The following is a 14,019-nucleotide window of genomic DNA, read 5'->3' as shown; positions in this document are numbered from 1 at the left end:
ACCCCTGCGCACCCAGACCAATCAGTGCCAGGCAGCGCTGAGGGGTGGATCGGGACTCCTTCTGACGTCACGACGTCGGTGACGTCATCACGATCGTCGCCATGGCGACGGGGGAAGCCAAACAGGAAATCCCGTTCTGAACGGGATTTCCTCTTTGCTCTGATCGCCAGAGGCGATCGTAAGGGGCTACACGATTTAACAAAAATTTTTTTTTTTTTAAATAGTGCGGCGCAGCCACCCTGGCGCAATCAATAGAACGGCAGTAGTTTAGTACCGTAGTTTACTACATTTTAACCACTTGCCGACCGCCTTAAAGGGACACTTAAGTCAAACAAAAAAAATGAGTTTTACTCACCTGGGGCTTCCAATAGCCCCCTGCAGCTGTCCGGTGCCCTCGCCGTCTCCCTCCGATCCTCCTGGCCCCGCCGGCAGCCAATTCCTGTTTCGGTGACAGGAGCTGACAGGCTGGGGACGCAAGTGATTCTTCGCGTTCCTGGCCACAATAGCGCCATCTATGCTGCTATAGCATATATCATATACCATATAGCAGCATAGAGGGTGCTAATGTGTCTGGGAACGCAAAGAATCACTTGCGTCCCCAGCCTGTCAGCTCCTGTCACCGAAACAGGAAGTGGCTGCCGGCGGAGCCAGGAGGATCGGAGGGAGATGGCGAGGGCACCGGACAGCTGCAGGGGGCTATTGGAAGCCCTAGGTGAGTAAAACTCATTTTTTTTGTTTGACTTAAGTGTCCCTTTAAGCCGATGGACGGCGGCAAGGGCTGGGCTCAAACGACCGCAATACGCCCATCGGCGGTGGCGGGCATGGTTATGCGGCGATCGCGTCATTCGTGACGCGATCAGTCGCCGGCTACAGGCTCCGCCCCCCTCGCGCTGTAACGCGCTGGCCGTTCGGAAGCGCCGGCGGGTTACTAGCACCCGGATCGCCGCATGTAATAGGTATAATAGGCTTTGTAATGTATACAAAGCCTATTATACAGGCCTCCTCCTGCCCTGGTGGTCCCAGTGTCCGAGGGACCACCAGGGAAGGCTGCAGCCACCCTAGTCTGCACCCAAGCACACTGATACACCCCCCCCCGCCCCCTGAATGCCCACAGCACCCCTCAGACCCCCCCCCTGCCCACCCCCAGACCACTGTTTACACCCAATCACCCCCCTAATCATCCATCAATCACTCCCTGTCACTATCTGCCCCCCCCCCCAGATTCTCCCCAGACCCCCCCCCCCCCCCCCTGTGTACTGTATGCCTCTATCCCCCCTGTAATAACCCACTGATGACCTGTCAATCAACCATCAATCACCCCCTGTCACTGCCACCCATCAATCTGATCACCCACACCATCAGATCGCTCACAGACCCGACGTCAGATCACCTCCCAAGTGCATTGTTTAAATCTGTTCTCTCTTCTAAACACCCACTAATTACCCATAAATCACACCCTATCACCACCTGTCACTGTTACCCATCAGATTAGACCCTAATCTGCCCCTTGCGGGCACCCAATCACCCGCCCACACGCTCAGATTGCCCTCAGACCCCCCTTATCAATTCGCCAGTGCATTATTTACAACTGTTCTTCCCTGTAATAACCCACTGATCACCTGTCAATCACCCATCAATCACCCATCAATCACCCCCTGTCACTGCCACCCATCAATCAGCCCCTAACCTGCCCCTTGCAGGCAATCTGATCACCCACCCACACCATCAGATCGCCTGCAGACCCGCCATCAGATCACCTCCCAAGTGTATTGTTTACATCTCCTCTAAACACCCACTAATTACCCATCAATCACCCCGTCACTGCTACCCATCAGATTAGACCCCTATCTGCCCCTAGGGCATCCAATCACCCGCCCACACCCTCAGAACGCCCTCAGACCCCAGCCCTGATCACCTCGCCAGTGCATTGCTTGCATCTATTTCCCCCCTCTAATCACACCTTGAGACACCCATCAATCACCTCCTGTCACCACCTGTCACCCCTTAGTACACCTACCCATCAGATCAGGCCCTAATTTGCCCCGTGTGGGCTCCTGATCACTCGGCTAAACCCTCAGATCCTCTTCCGATCACCTCCCCAGTGCATTGATTGCATCTATTTTCCCCTCTAACCACCCCCTGAGACACCCATCAATCACCTCCTGTCACCCCCCTATCACTCCTATCCATCAGATCAGGGCCAATTCAACCTGTCATCTAAGAGGCCACCCTGCTTATGACCGGTTCCACAGAATTTGCCCCCTCATAGACCACCTGTCATCAAAATTTGCAGATGCTTATACCCCTGAACAGTCATTTTGAGACATTTGGTATCCAGACTACTCACGGTTTTGGGCCTGTAAAAATGCCAGGGCATTATAGGAACCCCACAAGTGATCCCATTTTAGAAAAAAAGACACCCCAAGGTATTCTGTTAGGTGTATGACGAGTTTATAGAAGATTTTATTTTTTGTCAAAAGTTAGCGGAAATTGATTTTTATTGTTTTTTTCACAAAGTGTCATTTTTCACTAACTTGTGACAAAAAATAAAATCTTCTATGAACTCACCATACACCTAACGGAATACCTTGGGGTGTCTTCTTTATAAAATGGGGTCACTTGTGGGATTCCTATACTGCCCTAGCATTTTAGGGGCCCTAAACCGTGAGGAGTAGTCTAGAAAACAAATGCCTCAAAATGACCTGTGAATAGGACGTTGGGCCCCTTAGCGCAACTAGGCTGCAAAAAAGTGTCACACATGTCAGAGGTGGTCTGCTTGCTATAACTGAATTGCTGTTGTTTATCCCCTGCTTATTGCCTGAAGAAGTGGGCTGTGCCTGCGAAACGCGTTGCATCTTTGGGGTATTTTCAATAAATGTGTATATCTATATAATTACAGTCCTTGGGGTCTGCTTTAACGGAGGCGAGTCCACCACTTCCTCCCAGCAATTTTTTAAAAATGTCATGTACTTTTATCCTTCTGGCGCCTCTGTTCACCTACCAATATATTTGAGTCCACCCCAGGTGGAGGGGTGATCTATCCCCTTTCTTCCGATCTACAGGATTAAGAAGTCGCTCTCTGAGCGAGGACAGGTCTAATCTCCTCACCTGCCTAATGAGTGGTTACCTAGGTGGTAACCCGTGTTTGTGAGTATTACCATCTCACGGTTTCATTTATCCAATCAATTTTGACATACTACACCATATTGGGCTCTCGATTTCTCTTCAACTTTTGTGAATAGGACGTTAGGCGAAGAAGATGTCTGCATCTTTAATGCCCTCTAGAGTTTGTTTTAGGAAGTGTATTCTAAATGACCAGATTTTCTTCCCGCTTACAAGTTAAAGGACAACTGAAATAGGCCTGAACAATAAGTCGAATTTAAACCGAAATCACGATAACCAAGATCGCCATTTCAGAATCATCAAAGCGGCGATTTCCGCAATGACGTCGTTTCCGCACGGGGAGAGTTTGAAGAAACGGCTTCAAACCTCCCCCAAGTCCCGGCGCATGCCGGAGGCAAAGTGGATAGGTGTGTGCTGCAGGACTCGTGCTGGAAGGTTTGTCCAGTACTGCCGCAGCTTGGGGGACAGAGAGACACAGAGCGGGCACAGAAAGAAAGCAGGGGCACAAAGAGAGACACAAAGGGGGTAAGAGAGAGACTCAGAGGGGGCACAAGAAGGGACACAGACAAAGGGGGGCACAAAGCGAGACACAAAGGGGACACAGAGAGAGACAAAGGCGGCACAAAGACAGGGGGACAGACAGGAAAAGAGGGGGGAAAGCTTGATTTGACGGAAATCGTGAATCGAAATTGAGATTTCGGACAGAAATCGCTCAATTCAATTTTTCCCTAAAATCGTTCAGGCCTAAACTGAAGTGAGAGGTATATGGAGGCTGCCATATGTATTTCCTTTTACGCAATATCAGTTGCCTAGCAGCCCTGCTGGTCTATTTGTCTGCAGTTCCTGAATCACACACTAGAAACAAGCATGCTGCTAATCTTATCAGATCTGACAATAATGTCAGAAACACCTGATCTGCATATGCTTGTTCAGGGTCTATGGCTGAAAGTAATAGAGGCAGAGAATTAGCAGGACAGCCAGGCAACTGGTATTGCTTAAAAGGAAATAAATATGACAGCAACCATATCCCTCTTGCTTCAGTTGTCCTTTAAAGAGGAACTTTAACGACAAAACGGCCCCTGGGGGGTACTCACCTCGGGTGGGGGAAGCCTCAGGATCCTAATGAGGCTTCCCACGCCGTCCTGCGTCCCTCGGGGGTCTCGCTGTAGCCCTCCGTACAGCCGTGACGCAATATTTACCTTCCTGGCTCCTGCGCAGGCGCTCTGATGCCTCTCGGCGCCGAAGTAGGCGGAAATACCCGATCGCCGTCGGGTCTGCTCTACTGCGCAGGCGCAAGTTTCCGGCGCCTGCGCAGTAGAGCGGACCCGACGGAGATCGGGTATTTCCGTCTATTTCCGTGCCGAAAGTCGCCACAGCGCCCCCGCTGGAGCCAGCAAAGGTAAATATTGAACTGACAGTCGGCACAGTCGCCGGCTGTTCGGAGGGCTGCGGCGAGACCCCCGTGGGACAGAGGACGGTGTGGGAAGCCTCATTAGGATCCGGAGGCTTCCCCCACCCGAGGTGAGTACCCCCCAGGGGAGGTTTTTAATGTTACAGAGTCTCTTTAAGCAAATATTTCCTGCACACTTATAAATCTTGATTGTTGCTCTGACACTCTACCTTGTTAACTAATCTGCTGGAAAACAGTGACGGGGTCTTCTCTCGGTGGGTGTGGAAGTTCAGGGCCATCAGGGCATCAGGACCTACTGAGAAGTAATTATTCATTGATAAGACCTAGAGGAGCAAGACAGAATATAATTACCATTCTTTTATTTGTAATGGATGCACAAACAATCCTGACAATTATACCTTGCATGTAAAATGGACACATAACATCCGATCAATGTTCCCCAATGATAAGAAAGGAGTTAATTTAAAGAGAGCCGGAGGTGGGTTTGAAGAATGCTATTAGGACACAGAGGCTGGTTCTGCATACTATCACCAGCCTCTATGTCTGTACTGTGTCCCCCCAGTCTCCACCCTGTGCTCTGCTGTCCCCCATAAAAAAAAAAAAAACGCCATGCAACTTGTCGCTAGCTGGCTGTTTACCTTAAAGGGAAGGTTCACGCTGTTTAAAAAAAACAAACTGCACTTACCTGGAGCTTCTTCCAGCTCCCGGCAGTAGATCGACGCCAGGTCGGCTCCCAGGTCGCCTTCCGTGCGCTCCACGGCGGGGGGTCACGTGGTGTATGTGACGTCATCGGGTCTCTACTGCGCATGCAGAACTACTCCGCTTGCGCAGTAGAGACCCAATGACGTCATGTACACCACGTGACCCGCGCAGTGGAACGCACATGACGCCGACCCGGAAGCCGACCTGGCGAGGTCGGCTCTTCACCGCTGGACGCCCGGAGGGAGAGGAGCTGCGCCAAGGGCACCGATCGACTGCCAGGAGCTGGAAGAGGCCCCAGGTAAGGGCAGTTTGTTTTTTTTAAGCAGCGCGGATCTTCCCTTTAATGCTGCCAGTCACCGCCGATCCCCCCGCCTCCTCTATATCGCCGCTCCCTGCCTGCGTCCCTTCCAATCAACTTACAGAGGCGGGGAATGACGCAGGCCGGGAGCCGCGATATAGAGGAGGTGGAGGAGTGGCGGTGACTGGCAGCATTAAGGTACACAGCCAGCTAGTGACAAGCTGCATGTCACTGCCATGGCGTTTTTTTTATGGGGGACAGCAGCGCGCTGGGGGGAAACTGGGGGGATACAGTAGAGACACAGAGGCTGGTAACAGTATGCAGAACCAGCCTCTGTGTCCTAATAGCATTCTTCAAACCCACCTCGGGTTCTCTTTAACGAACAGGCATTGATAGCATGCAGCTGCTTTGACCGGGAGCATGCGCAGGTGCAGAACACTCCCAGTCATGGAAAGGAGACAGGAGCGAACACGTATGCACCACAGAGTGGACTGGAAAATTACCAGGTCTGTTAGCGGATGACCGTACCAGCCTGAGGCATGGCAAGGGCGCTCACGGCCTGAAGGTGGCTGGAATAAGCCCCAGGTAGGTATCGGTGCTTTTATTTTCCTCATCTCAGGTACACGTGCGTCCTCACCACATCCGCACTATGGGAAAAATCGCTACTGTGCATGTGGTCAGGGAGCTGTAAGAAGCTCCAGGGAAGTAAAACTTTTTTTTTTGTTTGCTTAAAGAGACACTGTAACATCAAAAAGTTCCCTTGGGGGGTACTCACCTCGGGAGGGGGAAGCCTCAGGGTCCCAATGAGGCTTCCCACACCGTCCTCTGTCCCACGGGGGTCTCCGAAAAGCAGTCCGACAAATCTGTCAGCTTGTTCAATATATACCTTTCCAGGCTCCAGCGGGGGTGCTGTTGCGGCTTTCGGCTCCAAAGTAGACGGAAATACCCGATCTCAGTCGGGTCCACTCTACTGCGCAGGCGCCGGAGACTTGCGCCTGCGCAGTAGAGCAGACCCTGACGGCGAGCGGGTATTTCCGCATATTTTGGAGCAAAGAGCCGCCACAGCGCCTGCGCAGGAGCCGCGAAGGTAGATATTTACATCGCCGCTGTTCGGAGGGCTGCAGCGAGAACCCCAAGGGACGGAGGACAGCGTGGGGAGCCTCATTTGTGACCCTGAGGATTCCCCCTCCCGAGGTGAGTACCCCCCAGGGGAACTTTTTGATGTTACAGGTTTTCTTTAAAGAGCCCTTCAAGGAAAAAAAGATATCTCACAAAATAGAAAATTGAGTGTAAACCTAGTCAATAACAGCGTACTGGCATAATAAATCTCCAGAAAAAAATCTTGCTACAAAGATACTTTTTGAAATACAGGATCTTTCTGCAGCTGCTAATGTCAAAAGAATTCAATTGTCGTTAATTGTTTTTTTCCAGAAGGTAAAAATTGCAAAAGTCTATCCCAATGAATGGCTAATCCAATTAAACTTTGTGTGGTTCTCCTTTAAAGGGAACTGAAGTGAAAATAAACATATGATATAAGGATTTGTATGTGTAGTACTGCTAAGAAATAACACATTATTAGCACAGATATTAGTCTCATATTGTTTTCAAGCACAGGCAGAGTTAAGAAACTTCAGCTGTTAATTATGCAAAAGAGATTCTCTAGCTCTGCCACCTTATAAAGTTGTGGACAGCACTGTCTTTTGAAGCTCTTATCTCAAATGTCTCATTGTTTCATATTTGTTTATGGTTTTTCTGCAGAGAAAAGTTAAAAAATTCATTAACCTGCTCTGTGAAATCATTTAAAATGCTGAGTGTATTGTGAACACTGCAATTACTAGAGAATGATGCAAGGTTATAAAAAAGCTATATACCTGAAAATAATACACTATTTTCTTTGTAACTAATGTTCTATTAATTATCCGTACTACACAACCAATTCATTATATTATATGTTTGTTCGCTTCAGTGTCACTTTAAAGAGACACTGAAGCGGAAAAAAAAAATTATAAGCGATTTGTATGTGTAGTGCAGCTAAGAAATAAAACAGACACAAGTCTAATATTGTTTCCAGTACAGGAAGAGTTAAGAAACGCCAATTGTTATCTATGCAAAAAAGCCATTGAGCTCCATGACTTTCAAAGTCGCAGAGAGCTCTGTCTTCTAAAGCTTGTTATCTCAACTGTCAGTCACAGTATTGTTTGTTTTTCTGCAGAGAACATTTCAAAAATTCACTAGCCTGCTCTGTAGAATCATTTAGAATGCTGAGTAGTGTGTAAACTGCAAATATTTGAGAATGATGCAATGTTATAAAAAAAACCCTATATACCTGAAAATAAAAAATACGATATTTTTTTTGCTACTAATGTTCTAGTAATTATCTGTACTACACAACCAATTCATTTTTTTTTTTTTTTTTTTTTGCTTCAGTGTCGCCTTAATTGCATCTGATCACACAGGAGAAGGCAGATTAGCTTACATCACCAGAAGCAGAACAAGGAAAGCAATAAAGTTACCTTTGGTTTCCTTAGACTGTAGCCGCGGTTAGTGACCTGCACTTTCCACCTGAAACACAAAGATCAAGTCTTCATAAGACAAAAGATTATTTTGAGACACAACAAGACACAGAACATTTATATTACGCTTTTCTCCTGGTGGACTCAAAGCACCAGAGCAGCAGCCACTAGGATGCGCTCAGTAGGCAGTAGCAGTGTTAGGAAGTCTTGCCCAAAGATCCTTACTCAATAGGTGCAGCTTACAGAACAGGAAGAGCAGAGATTCGTACACTGTCCAGACAACTGAATTCTCTTATTGAATTTAAAACAAAACCAAAGCTGAGGGAGGAGAAAAGTTTTATACATACTTTGGACTACCTCCAGCCCCATGTGCTCGGCTCGCTCCCATGTCGTCGTCTCAGCCTTCTCAGACTCCTGTACCGGGTCCCGTTACTTCCTCAGGTCGTAGCCAGTCTGACGCAAGTGAAGTGCGCCATTTATGCATCTTTCCAGCAGCCGCCAGAGAGATACGTAGAAGGAAGACTCTAGGCCCTTGTTCCATTGCCGAACCCCGGTAAAGTTCTTCAACCAGCTTGGTCAAATAACTCTTTCGTGTCACCGCCTTGGGCAGCCTGCAGAGGTACTCGCATCCCCAAGTACTAAAGATGAGTGGATGCGCACTGTAAACACGAGAGTGTGGGCTCGCACATGCAAAGCACAGAGCAGCCCATCTTTGGAAGGACTCAGGACGGGAGTGCTTCTAAAGCCTGCTGAGGAGTCCTGAAGGTGTGGAAATTAAACGGCGATGGCAAGAGAACTAGGAAGGCTCTACAGGACCCAGAGCCTTCCCTCTACATAGGGTAGTACTTACTGTATATACTCACATATAAGCCGACCCATGTATAAGCCGAGGTACCCGCTTTCCTCCCAGAAACCAGCAAAAAAAAAAAAAAGGCCCCCCCCCCAGTAAAGCCCCCTCTACAGTAGCCAGATGTGCCCCCCAGTACAAGTCAGCCCCCCTCCCCATAGCCAGATGTGCTCCAGGATCATACAGCTGTGTATCAAGAAGTCATAGATATGAGTCACAGCGAGAATCCCCAATCATTGCACCACTGACACGCTGCTTGCACACTCCGTTCCACAAGCCAAGGGACACAGGTAGTCTTGAGCAGCGCACTCTTCGCACCATGTTGCAGCAGATAGGGGCACCGACACAGCACGGAGCAAGCTGGCAAGGGCAGGATCATTAGTCCAAGATCCTTATGCTCCTCTGCCAATAACAAAACCTACTCCACCATCCGTTCCGCCCCACTGACCCGTATATAAGTCGAGGGGGTAACTTTTCAGCACATTTTTTATGCTGAAAAATTAGGTTTATATGTGAGTTTATACGGTAACTAATTTTTGTAGCTCGCTTCTATATTACTTTAGTTTTAAGAAGAGCACTGACAGCATGGGTTATAAGGAGAATCTGGGGCGGGGCACGGACCTCTGCGTCAGCCCTGCATCTCTGTACTGCTAAGTGTAGTCACTGAGCTTTGCCCATTGTATGATTAGCCGGTTAAACTAGCCAGGTTTGTATTTATGAAAATGAACCATGTGGGTGTAGAAAGACACGACTTTAACCACTCAGATCCATGTAGGGTTTTACAACAGAGCACTACAAAACCAATTGTAAAGTCTAACCTTGTGCTCATGTCTCTCCAAACCCTATGATTCGGCCATCTTTCACTCAGCTTAAAATCGAGCGATTGTATCCATCGAACTGGGAAATCTCGGGCTGATGTGGTCAAGTATGCGATCACCTGCTCCCCCAAATATGAATGTGCCCACCCCATGCCACGTGCTATGCGCAGAGTCACACAGGACAAGAATGCGGATACAAACTTGGATTAGATCATCGGAGAGAATCATCGGAATAGCTCTCCCCTTCACTTGACCTCCACAACTCCAGAATAAGCTCAAGAGCATCGAGGATTGCCAGCGCCCCTCACATCGCTTTTTCATTCGCCTCCCATCAGGCCATGGGTTTCTGGCCATCTCCACCAGAACTCATAGAGGCATAAAAACTTTTAACCTCTTGGACTCCCTTCAAGCCATCACACCTTCAGCGCCCACCTTCATCACTCCCCCCCCCTCCCCAAGTAGACTATCTTGAGTAATACTGATCCCTGAGGTCTCCTTTTGCACTCCTGTTTATGTAATTATTAATTTGTCCTCCTGTGTATGCTTGTTCTATCATCTATATTTCTTATCTCTATACTGAGCAAATGTGTGTCAAACCCAAATCCTGGGCATGATCCAGTTGTGCTTGGCGATTAAAATATTTTTGATTCTAAAGAAGAGCAGCTGGACTCTTGGTGGCCAGACAGGTGAGATATTTTAATACACGGGCACATTAACAGTTGGGGGCAGCATTTGCAGCGTCACAAGGCCGATTCCAGAAAAATGTTGCGCTGAAATCGGATCGGGAATCTATCTGTGGTGTATGGGCAGCAACAGGTCTCTATCTGATCAGGTCCAATCAGAGAGATCAGTCTCTTGGTCGATCTTGCTATTACATCGCTAGATGTATGGGCACCTTAAGAGCCTGACATCTTCCTCCTCAACTTCCTGAACCTCAAGTGCCTGATATCTTCCTGCCGAATTCAAATCCCCAGAATAACCATCCTTCTGATCACCTCTGACCACACCCCCTGAGCTCGCTGTCCTTCTACTCACCTGTCAAGCTTGATGCTGTCAGCTTCTATAATATTGCGGAGAATCTGTTCCACAGGCACATCTCCAGCATAGCCCGGCCCCCATCCTAGCGTATTAGCCAGGTCATTGCCAGTTCCCAGAGGTAATACCGCTACCTGAGGGATAAAACTCTCCTGTCCCTGGAAAAGAAATAGAGACACACAGGTCAGTACAACACAACTTACCAAACTCTACAATTTGGATATTTAAAGAGAGTCTGAAGTCTATTAAAATATTACCTGCTATTTATGTTAAGCAATGTTAGCAGTGCTGAAACGCAGCATTCCCGCTGCAGAACAAGGGCTTTATACCCACCAAATACCGGGGCAAATTTCCCCGACTTTCCTGGTTGTGGGTTTTGCTAGCCGGGGAGGCAGAGCTTTGTGTTGTAGCTCTGCCTCTACTGGAGTCAATCTCCACGGATCTCCGACTCTCCCTAGGGAGAGGGGCGGGGAAAGGCGGAGATTGACTCCAGTAGAGGCAGAGCTACAGCACAAAGCTCTGCCTCTACCAGGAAGCGCTCCCTGATTTTTGCCCCAGGGATTTGGGGGGTATAAAGCCCTTGTTCTGCCACAGGAATGCGTAAAAAGAAGTATCTTTAACCACTTTACCCCCGCGCGTACGTATTTCTCCGCCCCTTTTTCCATCCTTTAAAAACCAGGGACGGAGAAACACGTACTTTCCGCGTTCCCGACGCTGCCCGCGCTCCCGCTCGTAAACACGCCGCCCGCCGCTAGTAAAACCGCCGCCGCCCGCTCGCCCAGAGATCAATGAACGGGAAAATCCATTCCCGTTCGTTGATCTAAGCCCCGCAATGATCAGCTGTTCTCCTATGGGCAGCGCGATCATTGTGAGAAAAAACTCACGTGTCCAGCCTCCTTATACTTCCTCCAAGCTTCCGGAAGGAAGCTTGGAGGTCGCATTAAAACAAAAAGTTACTGTGGCCATCTTGTGGCCAAATAGTAAACTACACCCTACACATTTTTCACATACAAATAAATGACTTTTACACATAAAATTAACTCATTACCTCCCACACTCCCCATTTTTTTTTTTTTGTAATTAAAAAAAAATTAAAAAATTAACAATTAAAAAAAATACATAAATAGTTACCTTAGGGACTGAACTTTTTAAATATTTATGTCAAGAGGGTATAACACTGTTACTTTATAAACTATGGGCTTGTAATTAGGGATGGACGCAAAACTGAAAAAAATGCACCTTTATTTCCAAATAAAATATTGGCGCCAAACATTGTGATAGGGACATAATTTAAATGGTTTTATAACCGGGACAAAAGGGCAAATACGTTTCATGGGTTTTAATTACAGTAGCATGCATTATTTAAAAACTATAATGGCCGAAAACTGAAAAAATTATTTTTTTCCCCACATTTTTCCTATTTTCCCATTAAAACACATTTAGAAAAAAATAATTCTTGGCATAATGTCCCACCTAAAGAAAGCCTAATTGGTGGCGAAAAAAACAAGATATAGTTCATTTCATTGCGATAAGTAATAATAAAGTTATAGACGAATGAATGGAAGGAGCGCTGAAAGGTGAAAATTGCTCTGGTGGTCAGGGGGTAAAACCCCTCAGTGGCGAAGTGGTTAATATGCTTCAGTCTCTCTTTAAGATCATTTCCAGCATTTTTTTTCAACTATTTCCTCTCCAGTGCCTATCTGTTATTACCAAGTTCTGATAGAAGCATTTCCCCTTCATTCAAATGGTCAGAGCTCCCATTCCCCAACACTAGGTGGTATGAGTATATACGCACAATACATTGCTTTCATTAATAGGGAGCTCTGACCAGTTGTGTTCAGAGCTCCAAAATGACCCACAGGTGCTTGGGAAAGGTAAAAGGCTGCATGTGCTTTACTCTACAAAAATGGCAGCAGAGGGATGTGGGCATGCAGGGCAGTGCTGAAGCGCAAGCCCCGCTATCTTGTTTTTGTTCTTTAAAGCAACACTGACGTTAAAATAATAAAAAAAATCAGATACTTAAGGAGAAGGAAGGCTCTGGGTCCTATAGAGTCTTCCTGGTCTCCTCGTTCCCCGCAGGCTCCTCCGTTTGAATCTCCCCCCGCTGGAGACTTCGGTAGTCTTCAGAAGCACTCGGGCTCCTGAAGAACAGCGGCTCAGGAGTGTGCGAGAGAGAGCGCTCGTGCATGTGCAGTACTCCCGAAAGCCAGCCCAACGCAGAAGAGAGCTAACGGGAGAGCCTGGGGGGAAAAGTGGGGGCCGTGAGGAGACCAGGAAGGCTCTATAGGACCCAAAGCCTCCTTAGAAGAGTATCTGTTTGTTTTTGTTTTTTTTTTTCACATCAAACTCCCTTTAAAGAGGAGCTGTCAGCCATACTATACAAAAAACACATATATAAGTAGATAAATACTTGCTCTACTTACATAACACATGTATTGCATTTGATTTTAGTGATTTTTCTATAGTAAAAAAAAAAAAAAAAAAAAAGAGAAAACCCTTCTTCACGTGCTACTCTCGGTGCTGGCGGACACTGAAGGAGGCCGGGAGTCACGCTGGCGGAGAGGAGATTTTAAAACACGGAGCAGGGGCACAGAGGTGAGGGTACAACACTCATGCTGACATCTGATGGAAATTCTCTATGCAGTGTGTGGGCAGGCAATAGATCCCTCTCTGATCAGATTGGGTGAGAGATGGATCTATCTGATGGTCGATCTGGGCATACATCGAGTGATCTATGGCCAGCTTTAGTCTTTAGTTCGCTTTTAAAGATGCACAGTGAGTACTACTCAAAAGTCTTCATCATTCTCCTTCCAGGGGAAAGTGGGTGGCATGTGGCCTTGAAATTAATGACGAAGACTGGGATGATATCCTTCAGGCGGCTAGACTTACTTCCCCATCTATTAGAGAACGCATTACCCAGGTATACATCATCCACCAAGCCTATCTTACCCCTCTAAAGCTAGCTAAGTTTGACCCCAATATATCCCCCGTTTGCCCTAAATGCTCCTCCGCTACTCCCACTTTATTTCACTTAATCTGGAAATGCCCTCCTATTGCACTGTTCTGGAAACAACTAATACAAAAGTCTTCATCATTATTCCATAACATCCAGGTTTGGAACTACTTAGGAAGATGACGATATGCACAGACTACACAGTTTTGTGCCAGCAATTGTTGCACAGACATGCCTGCTGGGTCTTCCTGCTGAGCTGTCCTATGGAGAGGGAGGGGGGAGAATGAGGAGGAGGAGGAGGAGTCCCACATCAGGGAAA

The 14,019-nt window shown here is 47.5% G+C and overlaps 1 protein-coding gene across 1 annotated transcript in view; it reads right to left on the bottom strand.

The window, feature by feature from the left end:
* The window catches only part of DGKE (diacylglycerol kinase epsilon), a 42,616-nt gene that overhangs the window by 10,075 nt on the left and 18,522 nt on the right, over positions 1-14,019 (bottom strand). The window contains exons 5-7 of the mRNA XM_068263419.1: positions 10,748-10,905; positions 8,048-8,096; positions 4,744-4,857 (exon numbers count right to left, since the gene is read on the bottom strand). Of these exons, the coding sequence (XP_068119520.1) occupies positions 4,744-4,857; positions 8,048-8,096; positions 10,748-10,905 (321 nt within the window). The remainder of the gene's footprint in view (positions 1-4,743; positions 4,858-8,047; positions 8,097-10,747; positions 10,906-14,019) is intronic.

This window comes from Hyperolius riggenbachi, chromosome 12 (assembly GCF_040937935.1).
Source record: "Hyperolius riggenbachi isolate aHypRig1 chromosome 12, aHypRig1.pri, whole genome shotgun sequence".
NCBI classification, from domain to species: domain Eukaryota; kingdom Metazoa; phylum Chordata; class Amphibia; order Anura; family Hyperoliidae; genus Hyperolius; species Hyperolius riggenbachi.
The sequence above is the reverse complement of the archived record's forward strand: the minus strand, read 5'-3'. Positions and strand labels throughout refer to the sequence as shown.